This window comes from Oryctolagus cuniculus, chromosome 11, assembly GCF_964237555.1.
Source record: "Oryctolagus cuniculus chromosome 11, mOryCun1.1, whole genome shotgun sequence".
Classification (NCBI taxonomy): Eukaryota; Metazoa; Chordata; class Mammalia; order Lagomorpha; family Leporidae; genus Oryctolagus; species Oryctolagus cuniculus.
Window position 1 is genome coordinate 29,029,931 of NC_091442.1, and position 12,979 is coordinate 29,042,909.

General features: G+C 58.8%; 1 protein-coding gene across 17 annotated transcripts in view; it reads right to left on the reverse strand.

Moving 5' to 3' along the window:
* Positions 1–3,249: 3,249 nt before the first annotated feature.
* The window catches only part of SIGLEC1 (sialic acid binding Ig like lectin 1), a 34,950-nt gene continuing 25,220 nt past the window's right edge, over positions 3,250–12,979 (reverse strand). For 14 of the 17 annotated variants that reach the window (XM_070052021.1, XM_070052019.1, XM_017341749.3 and 11 more), the window contains 15 exons: positions 12,531–12,857; positions 11,797–12,054; positions 11,310–11,612; positions 9,801–10,061; positions 9,365–9,676; positions 8,264–8,515; positions 7,724–7,993; positions 7,384–7,635; positions 6,779–7,081; positions 5,978–6,238; positions 4,991–5,293; positions 4,677–4,779; positions 4,406–4,469; positions 4,237–4,309; positions 3,250–3,732 (listed from right to left, as the gene is read on the reverse strand). In XM_070052021.1, coding sequence (XP_069908122.1) covers positions 3,725–3,732; positions 4,237–4,309; positions 4,406–4,469; positions 4,677–4,779; positions 4,991–5,293; positions 5,978–6,238; positions 6,779–7,081; positions 7,384–7,635; positions 7,724–7,993; positions 8,264–8,515; positions 9,365–9,676; positions 9,801–10,061; positions 11,310–11,612; positions 11,797–12,054; positions 12,531–12,857 — 3,350 coding nt within the window. In that variant the 3' untranslated portion in view covers positions 3,250–3,724. The remainder of the gene's footprint in view (positions 3,733–4,236; positions 4,310–4,405; positions 4,470–4,676; positions 4,780–4,990; positions 5,294–5,977; positions 6,239–6,778; positions 7,082–7,383; positions 7,636–7,723; positions 7,994–8,263; positions 8,516–9,364; positions 9,677–9,800; positions 10,062–11,309; positions 11,613–11,796; positions 12,055–12,530; positions 12,858–12,979) is intronic. The other 3 variants (XM_070052023.1, XM_070052022.1, XR_011379971.1) reach the window with 3 other exon arrangements.

Here is a 12,979-nt window from a genome sequence, read left to right on the forward strand (position 1 = left end):
TGCCTTTCAAATAATGTGAAACCTGGATTGCATCTGTGGCTCCTTGTCTCAAGCCAGGGCAGGCATTTGGGAAGTGAACCAATGGAGGAGCTCACTCTCTCTCTTAAATAAATAAATTAGTTAAAATAAAATTTTATATATAAAAATACGCATTTCTATCACCCAGAAAAATCCCCCTTGTGCCGCTTCCCAGTCAGCCTCCCCCACTCCCAACCCCAGGCAGCTGCTAATCCACTTTCTTTTTGTACGTTGTCTGTTCTAGAACTTGATGGAGACAGACTCCCACGCAGGAACTGTTTTGTGTCTACACTCTGCCTGCTTTGTGATGTTTTGGAGAGTCATTTTATGTATCAGTGTCTTGTTCCTTCCCATTTCTGAGTGGTGTTTCCATGGCACGGGCAAAGCCCAGCTTCTCTTTCACCAGTGAGGCGCGCGGGTTCTTTCCCAGTTTGGTGTGGTTATAAATACAGCTGCCGTGAAATTGCTGGATGAGTCTTTGTATGAACATGTTTTCGTTCCTTATAACAACCGAGAAGTAGAATTGCACCAGCATATGGGAAAGGCATAAAGAGAGGACCTCAAACTGTTTTCCTGAAGCGGCTGCACCATTTTACACCCTAACCAACAGTGTCTGCGAGTTCCTGCTCCTCCCCGTCCTCGCCAACACTTAGTGTTGTCAATCTGCTTAGTCTCAGCCATTCTAGGAGGACTGTAGCAGCCTCATTATCATCCTGATCAAAGTAAATGTTTTACTCAGTTATTTCAGAAGCAGAGAGAGCGCGAGCAAGCTAGCTTCCATCCACTGGTTGGCTCTCCAAATGCCTGTATGTCTGGGGCTACACTGAGGCCAAAGTGGGAGCCAAGAACTCAATCCAGGCCTCCCACGTGGGTGGCAGGGACCAAACTAATTGAGCCATGACTGCTGCCTCCCGTGGTTTGCATTAGCAGAAATCTGGAGTCAGGAACCTGAGCTGGGAATCAAACCCAGGTACTCCAGTAAGGGACACCTGAACCACTAGGCTAAATGCCTGCCCCTCAGCTTTCATAGACATTATCAAATGTTTTTAAAGTTCTCATAAGCTTTCACATATGCTGTATGATTCCATTTATATAAAGTTCATATGCAGCCAAATGAAATCCTTGATGTTAGACATCAAGGTAGAAGTGACCACTGGGGACCATGACCAGGAGGGCTGTGAGGTGGACTCTGGTCTGTTTGCCTTTTTTTTTTTTTTTTTTTTTTTTTTGACAGGCAGAGTGGATAGTGAGAGAGAGAGAGAGAGAGAAAGGTCTTCCTTTTTGCCATTGGTTCACCCTCCAATGGCCACCATGGCTGGCGCGCTGCGGCCGGCACACCACGCTGATCCGAAGGCAGGAGCCAGGTACTTATCCTGGTCTCCCATGGGGTGCAGGGCCCAAGCACCTGGGCCATCCTCCACTGCCTTCCTGGGCCACAGTAGAGAGCTGGCCTGGAAGAGGGGCAACCGGGACAGAATCTGGTGCCCCAACCGGGACTAGAACCCGGTGTGCCACGCCGCTAGGTGGAGGATTAGCCTAGTGAGCCGCGGTGCCGGCCTGGTCTGTTTGCTGATCTGGGAGCTGGGCCCATGGGTGTGGTCACTTGCAGAAAGTCACTGAGCTGCACACTTACAGTGTGTGCCCTTTTCTGTGTGTGTCACACTTCAGTGAAAAGCTTAAAAGTTTTTGGCACTTCAGACCACTGGTGCTCTGAGAACCCTCCAGTCCCAGGTGGGCACCCATCCCTTGGAGGTTCAGGGAGAGAAGGAGCCTTTCAAGTCAAAGTTCCCAAATCCCCCAGTAGCCACCCCTCTGCAGCCAGCTGTGGTCCTCCCTCGCCCTTGCCCTCGCTTCCCCAGACAGCCCCAAACACTGGGCCATCTCTGCCTACTCTCCCCTTGTCCTACCTCAGGATTTAGCCCAGGCTTTCCCACTTGACAATGACCTAAAACAACCAAGTGCATCTTAAGTGCTCCCCTAATGTGTGCTGGTCGCTGTGCGTGAGAAGCACACAGTCAGAGCTTCAGAGCGGGAAGGCAGTCTGCAATAAATGTCATGAGATCTGCCCCACCCCGGCCCTACTCCCGCCTCCTGCAGGTGGTCTCCGAGAATGAATCCCACCGACAACGGAGTGCTCTGGGTTCTGGCCCCACAGGTTGAGTTGCAAGAAAGAGACCCACCCTGCGTCACAGGATGGATGGTTATGGGAAGGACATGTGGGACAGACTGCCAGAAAGTCTGACAGCCACACACAGGCAGGGAGGGGGCCTGGAAGGAGCAAGGGTGCAGCCTCAGCCCACAAAGCTCACCTGACCTCCGACTTGCCTCCAGCCCACTGGTCCTGCACCAACTACTCTCCACGTTTCTCCACCCAAATCCTTGAGCCTGGGCTCTTTGCTTCTCCCACCATCGCTTCCTGGCCACAGGGGAGGCCCTGGCCCACTGGGAGTTGGCTCTTCACAGTCCCTGATCTCCTCTGGGTAGCCCCCATCCTCGCTAACAGCCTCTGGCAGGGACCTCCAGGAAAAGGACAGGAGCTCACTGGGTCACGGAGGAGGATGCACCTGGGGCAGAACTGGGACGCTGATGACATCGGTGTCCTGCTTGAAAGAAGCTGAGCTGGTGCAGCTTGCTCTGTCCCTTAACATACCTGAAGTTGGGTTGGTGGTGGGAATAGGGGCACCTCTTCCTCCAGGGTCCCCATTGTCTGACAGGCCCCCTCTCCAGGACACCAACCCTTGATTTCCTCACTCTCACTGTGTGAAAGGGCCACCTCCTCCAGGAAGTCCATGATCACAATAGCCACACCCTAATCTCCAGTAGATGGGCACCGAGACAGAATGTGGCTTGCTGGTAGCATTCCCGTCCATGTCGAAAGTCCCATGGATAAGTGCATAGTGGAGAGGCCTTTAGCAATAGAATAGTCACAGGTACTCGGGGTTCTAAATAGAAATTGCATTTCCCAGCCTCTCTTGCGGCTTAAAGCGGCCATGTGACTAAACTCTAGCCAATGAGAAGTGAGCAGAAATGCTGTGTGCAACTTTGGGGCTCTGACCTTCTATGTCCATTCTTCCCGGTTCCCACTGAAGGGACTCAGTGGACACAGCAGAGCCAATCAAGGGCAATGTTTTAGGGATGGAGAAAAAGCAGGAAGTCCCCTGAGCCCCAACACCTCGCACTGCCATCACACCCCCAGTCTCACATGGGAGAGAAAACTAAGACCCCGGCACGTGGAAGTGGAAGGCATTGTATTTGGTCTCCGATGAGAGCAGCCTGACCTAGACTGTGTCCAGCACAGAGGAGGTAGGTCTGTGAGCCCGCAGCCTTCTCCCCTTCTGTTCCAAGCCATCCCAGACATCCAGGGTGAGGAAAAGGCGTGAAGGGGCAGTGCCTGCTTGCAGGAGGGGTCCAGAGGAGAGAGACAACGAGATGGATTCCGTTCTCCTCAGAGGCCCCCAGTGTCAACAACATGCCCCTCGGAGACTGGGGCTCACTCCCTCCTGTCACTCCCCCACTTTTCTTGGGGGCCAGAGGCTCAGAGTCAGGTCACAGAGAGGCAGAAATCACAGTGCTGTTTGTGCAGAGGTAGGCGGGTGCCTTGTTCACATGCCCGGGGCCCGAGTCAGCTCTGGTGTGGCCACCTCCTCCTCCTGCTCAGCCTAGGAGTGGAGCACTGCACGAGGTCCCACAGGAGGATGCATCAGGATCAAACAGCTTCCCACAGAGAAAACCGTGGTCACTGGAGGACTCTGGGAACACGGGTTGCCCCCGGGTCCCCAAGCCTCAGCCTGAGGTCAGGGAACCAGAGGGGCTGAGTGGCAGTGTGTGTCTGTGGCTGCGCCCTGCAGCCCTCCACGGGCATGGGGAAACAGATTATCACCCCTGCTCAGGTGACCGGCAGGCTCAGGACAGGGGAAGAGAGATCTCAGAACAAAAATGGAGGGAGCAGAAAATGATTCTTGGAAGCAGAGGGGAAGCTGCTGAATCCAGAAAGAGCCCAGGTCACTCAGCCACCTGCACACCTGGGGATGCTCTCCCCATGGCAGGAAGACGGTGCTCCCCATCTCCAGGGGGCCCTGGCTCCCTGTGCCCTCTCCCCAACCTCCCCCTGGCCCAGGCACCACCCTGTAAGTGAGCACAGTCGCTGGAAGCCAGCCTGGGCCCCGAGGGTTAGCTGGATGCTGTGCCTTCGTGTGCCTGTGTGTGTGGAACCCATACCTGTGTGTTGTCCTTCTGAGAAGCCATCTCCACTAAGTTCTTGCCCCGGCTCAGCTGATGAGAACGTCTTGTTCTGCAAGGTCAGGAGTGCAACTCAGAGAGCCCCTTCCTCCCCACCACCTGCCCCCCACTCCCCTCCCCTTCCCACAGGTGGCCCCAGGCTGCTCACTGTACACAACGGGGGAGCCCTGAGGGCAGTGGGGCATTTTATCTTTCTTCCTCCCCAGTCACTTCTTCAACACCATCACGGCAGAGAGAAGGAAAGAACACAATGACAGCAAGATGGATGAGAGGCGATTCTAGAGAGGATTCCTACTTAGGAGGAGTTGGCTAAGAAGGATACAGCCGTGAAACTGGCAGAGGGAGGTTCCCCTAAAGGATGTGGGGGACACTGGAGTCAGGGGTGGTGGTCGCTGGGCCCATTCCTCCCGCCGACCCACCTCCAGACATAGCAGGTCCCAAGGCCCAACAGCAGACCAAAGAAGCCCGCCAGCAGTCCCAGGACCCAGAGAAGCTGCTGGAACAAGCGCAGCTGGTGCAGAGCTGGAACACAGAGGAGGAGCTGAGGGGGCAGTCATGGCTACGGGCCGCCTCCATCCTAACCCCTACATTCTCCTTGCAGCCCTCCATGCTAGGGAGCTCCAGTCAAGCCGTTTAGCCCAGAGGACAGACGGAGGGCTCAAGGATGGCAGCCTTGGACCTGAGAGTTTGGCCCCTTGCAGAGTGGCCTGCAGATGGCGCCCCAGTCCCTTACCTCTGGTCCCAAAGTAGGCGGAGGCAGAGCTGGAGCCCAGGGCATTGGAGGCAGAGCATACATACTCCCCCTGGTCGCTGGGCCGCAGCTCCTCCACCTCCATCCTCAGCGCGTTGGGCGAGGCCAAGATGCGGAGATACCCCTGGGCAGGGGGACTCCGCAGCTGGCTGGAGGCCACCAGTTGGCTGCCGAGGTGGAGGGTCAGGCTGGCGGGGGGCTCGCTGTCCACTCGGCAGTCCAGGATGCCCTGGAGGCCACCCTCGGGCTCCACGAAGACCGTCAAGGTGGGCGTGGTGGGAGGGTCTGCAGGGAGGAAGCGAGACCTCGACTTCCTGCCCCTCTGGCCCCAAGCACAGCGATTTTTCTCAGTCCTCAGCTACCAGGCAGAGACTGTTTCCTCACTCCTTGAGTCTGTGACCGCTGTGACCAATTGGGGGGTAGAAAAAGTGACCTCCAGAGGCCCCACAGCATCTGCTCGCTTCTGGGCACATGGGGCATGAGCAGCCGCCTCAGCTGAGCCCCAGTCCCTGGCAGTCGCTGGAGTGAGACCCATGAGGGTACTCACTGCCTGGCTGTGCCCAGAGCGGACCTCTCGCCTGCAGTACTGTGAGCTGTTGTTTGAGCACAGAGGTTTTTTTGGGGGGCACTTTTTATGGAGCCATAGCGGACAGATACAGAGTGGTCCCTGGTGAGGAAGGAAGCAGGCGGGAGCCCATGAGGGCCCTATCATGCGGCATGTGCTCAGCCTGCTTTATCTCCCATGCTCTTCACGGGAGGGGGGCCCATGTGTGCTCCACTTTCCAGGTGGGAAAACCAAGGCACAAATGCACAGGGCCACACGACAGTTGGTGGGAGAGCCAACTCTGGGATTCCAGGCCAGCACTCCACGCCTGCGGAGCCCTGCTCTCTGCAGACAGCGGGGCAGGGAGAGCTGGGGTGGCCCTGTGAGATGTGGGGAGCTGGGGCCGGGGCAGGTTCCACACTCACAGAGCACGTGGAGCATGACTGGAGCAGAGGCTGCAGTCCCCGTGGGGAGTTCTGCCCGGCAGTGGTACAGGCCAGCCTGGGCCCGGGCCACGTGGCTGAAGGTGAGCGTGGGCAGGGGCTCCACCTGGAGGGGCCGGCCATTCCAGAACCATGTGAAGGTGGAGTTGCCCACAGGCCTGGGGCCACCAGGGAGGTGGCAGCTCAGATTCAGTGCTGCGCCCTCGGGCATCTCCAGGCCTGGTTCAGCCACCACACGCACACCTGTGGGTCAGGATGGAGGTGGTCAGGAGCTGCAGGCCTGCAGGACACAGAGCTCTGGGCAAGCCCTGGGTGCGTGAGGTGTCGCTGTGCATTGTGGGGAGAGCTCCATCTGGCTTGGGATCTGAGCCTCTAGGGTGAGAGTATGTCTCCCCCTTCAGACTGACATTGAGAATGGGGCTGCTACCCCTCTTCCGTGCACTGGACCTCCCAAGACAGGGAGACCAGCTTTCTGATGGGCAAAGCTATGTCTTGCCCTCAGACTGGGTTCCCTGAGGTTACGGCTCTCCACTCAGGCTTGCTCAGGGCAGGGCTGTGAATGCAGGGTCACATTTCTCCCGCCACCAATGCCCTCCTTGTACACTGCAACATCTTGTGCCCCAAGGGCAGCCTGCTGGACACCGCCTGTAGGGGGAGCTGTGCCTCCTCCCTCAGATTAGGTTTCTCAAGGTAGGGCTGTCTGGCACCCCTTCAGGTCACACAGCGCCCCCCAGTGGGAGTTCAAGCCCCAAGCCCGCTTCTCCAACCCCCTCTCCTGCTCACCTGTGGCCTGCAGCTGTCCAGTGGTGCTGGCTGAGCCCAGCAGGTTGTGGGCCGTGCAGACATAGGTGCTGTTGTCACCTGCAGGTACATCTTGCACCTGCAGCCGCAGGGCGTTGCGGGCCACCTGGACATGGCCCATCTCCAGTGCTGAGCCAGTCATCCCATGGCTGGTGGCCAGCACCTTACCATCACAGGACAGGGCCAGCTCAGCAGGTGGTTCGCTGTCCACTGTGCACTGTATCACGGCCATGGGACCAGCCCTGGAGTCCCAGAAGGAGGACAGGACAGCGTCCCGAGGGGCATCTGGGGGCAGGGCAGGGCACAGATGCAGGCCTTGCCTAGGCACTGTGTCCTCCCCGATGCCCGCTGGCCTGGGGTTGGCAAGAAACAGGTGATCCCTCCCTGGAAGTGGTGCCTTCTCAGGAGTCCTGGAGGCTGGGTTTGTTGGGTCACTGGGTGTCTTTCCTCATCACCTGTGTCCTCCTGGCCTGGAATGCCCTTTCCTGCACCCACTGCAGTCCCGTGCCCATGCCCACACTCACAGGCCTAGAAGCACCCTCCACCACCCTCACCCCAGGCAGCGCCCACCAAGGATCCCCTCTCACAGAGAACTTGCAGGGCCACAGGCCGCGAGCTGCGTGTGCCCTGTGCATCCTGGACCTGGCAGGAGTAGGCTCCTGTGTGAGTCCGCATGGCCACAGGGAAGGTGAGTGAAGCGGCCGGCCCCTCCTGTAGCCAACGACCATTGTAGTACCAGACGTAGAGGGTGGGTGGGTGAGCGGTGGGGTCCTCACAGGTCACTGTGACTGGAGTCCCCTCGGGCACACTGGCCGACGGGACCAGGGTCACCTGCACGCCTGAACCAATGAGGCCATGGTCAGCTGGGCCCAGCCAGATGCCACAGTGAATTCCTATGCCTGTGGGGTTGGCCTGGGCCCACCTCACCCTCTAGGCGCAGCTCCAGGGATGCGTTGACTTGGCCCAGAGGGCTCTGGGCCGAGCAGCTGTAGAGACCCTCGTCACTGGGCTGGGGCTCCCGCAGCTCCAGGCGCAGGGTGTTGGGGACTGAGGCTGGGGTGGAGGAGGCCAGGAGGCGGCCAGCGCGGCTGATGGTCAGCTGAGCAGGTGGGCGGCTGTCCACAGTACACAGTACCAGGGCCATCTGCCCGCCACGGCTTTCCAGGAGGTAGGTCAGGTGCAGGCTGCGGGGGGCGTCTGCCCAGACACACAAAGCATACAAGGTGCCATCCCAGAGGAGGCCAGGAAGGCCATGGCTCCTCATCCCAAGGACCTCCCAGCTGCCCAATCTGGGGGCACAACTCCTCTGCCCAGAGAGGACCCAGCCCCTTCAGCCTTCCACTCTGATTCCATTGGCTGGCTGGGTACAGCGTGGCTGAGCTGGCTACCCATGGGCCCCGGCTGCACCCTGACCCCTGTGTGCTCCTGCCATTCCCTGCAGCCCCCCCTGCATCTAAGCAGACTCACAGAGGACATCCAGGGTGACAGGTCTGGAGAGGCGAGGTGCCCTGCCAATGGACTCCACACTGCAGCGGTAGGAAGCAGCGTTGGTGACTGTGACATTGGACAGGAGGATGGAGCGGGCACCTGGGCGCTGCTGCCCATCCTGATACCACGTGTAGGTGAGCTGGGCCAGGCGGGAGGTCCATACGAGGCAGGTCAGGTTCACCAGCTGCCCCTCCTGCACAGTGGCCTTGGGCCACACCTGCACGCTCACAGCTGGCGAGAGAGGGAAGGCATGAAGACACCAGTGAGGGTGCTAGGCCATGTAAGGCAAGCCGCCTGTCTCCATGCAGACAACAAGTCGCCCTGCCGCTGGGGAGCGCCGTGGCCTCAGGCGGCCCACCTGTAAATGGGACTCAGGGCCTAGGAAATGATGCACTCTCTCGAGTAGTCCCAAGGGGAACCCTGGTGAGCCCTGCATTGCTCCCTGGCCCTGGGGGAGGGCAGTGGGAGGAGCACAGGCCTCCCCTGCCCTGCTGCGGTTTCTCCTTGAGACACTTTTCCTATTAGCTTTACCCACTGGGCGCCCATGTAAAATCCTGTGTTTAAAAAGGCTTTTCAGGAATCAGGTGTGTAGACTAGCAATGAAGCTGCAACTCGGGATGGCCACTTCCCACAGTGGACTGCCTGCGTTCGAGTTCCTGCTTCCCTCCCAATCCCACCTTCCTGCTAATGAGCACCCTGGGAGGCAGCAGTGATGGCTGAAGTAGCTGATTCCTTACCACCCACGTGGGAAACCTGGATGGAGTCCCTGGCTCCCAGCTTTGGCCTGGCCCAGCCCTGGCTGTTGCAAGCATTTGGAGAGTAGAACAGCAGATGGGAGATCTCGCTCTGTCTCTGTCTCTGTCTCTCAGCTGCTCTTCCTCTCAAATTAATTAATTTAAAAATAAAAATAGGAAAGACTCTCCTATGAAACCACAGTCTGGGAAGTAGTGCCCTGAGCAAGGGAGGGAATGGAGACCACCCTTGTGCTCCCAGGCTTCTAAAACCATCTCCCACCTCCTCCCCATGCCGCGTGCACACACACACACACAGACAAACACACACACTCGGCTACACACTGACCCTCTGCATCGAAGTTGGCCGAGGCGGAAGCCTGGCCCAGGGTGCTGGTGGCCTCACAGGTGTAGATGCCCTCGTCCTCCAGCCCGGCCCCATGGATCTCCAGGCGCAGCATGTTGGGGGCCACAGCCACCTGCAGCCGGAGAGAGCTGCTCGCAAGCTCACCCACGCCTTGGGCAGTAGAGGCCACCAGACTGTCCCCATGGAGCAGCCACAGCTGGGCTGGAGGGTCACTGTCCACACGGCACACAAGGAGGCCCATTCGCCCAGGGCCTGTGTCCATCAGAGCAGTGAGCGTGGCCTGGCGCGGGGCATCTATATGGGGGTTGGTGCAGGGATGGTCAGGACCTGACCACCGTGTTCCCTTATCCAGGCTGTGTCTCAGGGGCAGAGCCTGGGCTGGGGCGCCCCTCCCTCCATGACAGGAAGACGACCTTACAGGACACGTGGAGGACGACAGGGGCAGCCAGGCTTGTGGTGGCCGAGCCTGGGGCCTGGGCTTGGCAGTGGTAGGCTCCAGCTTGTGTTGGAGTGACGGCTGCCAAGTGGAGCTTGGCCGAGCTCGCGTCCTGGAGGGGCTGGCCATCCCGATACCAGCGGTACGAGGTCCCATCAGGGATCCCCGTGGGTAACTGGCAGCTCAGGACCACAGCCTGGCCCTCCTGGAGCTCGGGCGATGGTGACACCTGGACCCAGGCTCCTGCAAGGAGAAACCAATAGCAGTGAGTGCTCTCCACCCCACCCCCCCGTCTGGGACTGCAGGACCCCAATCCTTTATTCCCTCCAGACTGCCACCCTGGGCCTACTTCAGCTCCTGCCTCTGCCTCCCCCTTCCAGCTCCCCACACTGCTCTGTCTCGGCTGTTACCGCGCACCCCCTGGAATTACAGGATGGCTCTGTCCATCAACCTCGCCCACCAGAGGGTGTGCCTGGTAGGAGCTGGGCTTATGTGACCTGTAACCCTGGTGCCAGGCACGGCGCCCGTATGAGTCAGCTCTTGACAAGTGCTGGTCCCACTCCCAAAGCGCTGAAACAGGAGGGATTAGGTTGCACCAAGGCCATTATCCTGGCCATAAGCTGGACTCAGTCTGAGTGACCATGGACTTGAAGGGGAGATTAGCAGCTGGACGACCTTGAGTTCTCTCTAGCCCTCTCTGGCCCAGCTCTGCATCTAAGCTCCAGGCCCGAGAGCCCAGAAACAGGGCAGAGGGCAGCTCCTTGTCAGCCTATGGCTCTGAAGCAGGAGACGAGGGTAGGAGGAGTGAGGTGCAGGGACAGCTGGGGTGGTGAACGAGGACAGAGGCCCACCTGAAGCCAGAGCTGAGCTAGTCCAGAGCTAACTGCTAGTCAAGTGACCATGAGCTCCTAAAACTCTGAGCCTTGCTTTCTCTGCCTGTGAAATGGGCATGAAAGCTATGAAGTGGGTATGATAAATAAGAAAAGAGTCACAGAAACAAGGCTCAGGTCAATGTCCCAGAATGGATGCTCTTGGTCACTGTGGGAGAAGAAGCCTGCATTTTTCTCTGGCCTTTGCACTATGGGTATTATCTTTCTCTTTTCCTGGCTTATCTTCCATATCTTATATGTAAGACTACTTATCTGTTTACAAACACATACATGTATACATGCATGCATAATTCACATACATGCATATTAAGTTTCTATGAGGATGTTTACTTTGAAACAAAATTATTACCTAAAGTAAGTTTTCTGGCAGAAAGTTCCCCACGAGAGCCTCCTTGTGCAGTTGCCACTGCCCCCTAGTGGTAGCTACAGTTATGGGTGCAGACATCTTGGTGGCAATGGGAGGGCTTCTACCTGCTGGCTGGAAATGATCTCCCAACTCAGGCAAAAAATAGACTCATGTTTCTGCACAAATCTACAGCCCCCAGCCCAAAGCCCGTCCAGAGCCCCAAATGCACCATGTCTTCAGAGAACTGATACTCACCTCGCACCTGGAAGAAGAGTGAGGCATTGGCTGATCCAAGAGCATTTGTGGCCTCACAGCGGTAGCTGCCAGAGTCCCCAAGGCCCAGATCTCGGACCTCCAGCTGCAAGGAGTTCGCCGTGGCCTTGGCCTGGAGTCGGCCATGGAATGGAAGCTGGGGTCCCAGGCTGGCAGCCAGGAGGTGCTCCCCATGGAACAGGGCTAGCTGGGCCAGGGGACGACTGTCCACGGTGCAGGCAAACACGGCCATGTAGCCCTGGTCCATGTCCAGGAGGGCTGACAGCTTTGGAGGGTCTGGGGGATCTGTGATGATGGGGGGAGCTCAGGCCATGCAGCCGATCACAGCCTGCTGTACCGTGGTTCCCCCGCCCCTCCCACACACAGGCAAGGCTCCCCCTGGCTTCCCTCCCCCCCATGCCCGGCCCTGTGCCCCTCAGCCTACTCCCCCACCCTCCCAGGGCCCAGGCCACCCTCATGCATCACCCACAGATGACAGTCAGGACCGCGGGAGCCGACAAGTAGGTGTCGGACTCCGTGAGGATGCGGCAGGCGTAGAGGGCAGTGTCGGCTCGGGCCACTGGCAGCAGTGTCACTGTCTCCAGTGGACCCTGAGCCCATGGCTCCCCGTTCCGGAACCAGGAGAAGTTGGCAGGGCTGCTGGAGGCTGCCTGGCTCACGTTGCACGTCAGGTTGGCCTCTGCACCCTCCTGCAGTGTGTCCGATGGTCTGATGACCACGACTGTGGCTGCGGGGCGGGCAGCACAGGCTCACTTGGGACAGGCCTCGCTTGGACCACCTCCTCGCCCCCCAGGACTCAGTGGTCCAGGCTCCTGTCCTAGAGGGAGAGGGGTAGGAAGACCTCCTGGGGTACCCACAGGGTGGAGGGAGGAGCACAAATGAGCTCACCAGTGGGGACGTGGGGTGCATTAAAGGAGGAGGTGCACGAGGGGCCCCCCCTGTCCCCCTGAAGAACCCTTCTCAGAGATCCGCCTAAGCACAGAGCCCAGGAAGGAGCAGCCTCGGCCTCTTTGCTGTGGAGGGGGCTGCCAGGCTCCTGGGGACCCCACGCCTGTCAGGGAGAGCAGCTTTGCCTCCTCTCACTGCTGCACAGACATGGTTTCTCCTGCTGGACCCTCCTCAGAGCGGGGGTTGAAGAGGAGTAGTCCAGAGCTCCAGCCCTTGGCCCCCTGGCCACCCCCACACACACCTGCCACCACTTACCCTGGGCATTGAAGGAGGTGGAGGCCGAGGCATTGCCCAGGGTGTTGGTGGCCTCACACAAGTACACGCCCTCATCCTCCAGCACCGGGTTGTGAATCTCCACTCGCAGCAGGTTGGGGGCTTTGGTGACTGTTACGCGCTGGGAGCAGGTGCTGCAGCCACCCTCCGGCTGCAGGGAGGTGGCCACCACAAGGTCCTTGTGGAGCAGCCGCAGCTGGGCCGGGGGGTCGCTGTCCACCTGGCATGACAGGAGGCCTCGCCGTGCAGCCCCGGCTCCGGCAGCGCCGAGGTCTAGTCGGGCAGTGAGCGTGGGCTGACGTGGGGGGTCTGTAGGGAGCAAGAACATGGGCCCGTGCTATGCCTTGGGTATGATTTGACTCCTGAATGCATTCAGGAATTTAAACCACAAAGTCTCATGTTGGCAAAACCAGGTATGGCGTTTAGAGGTG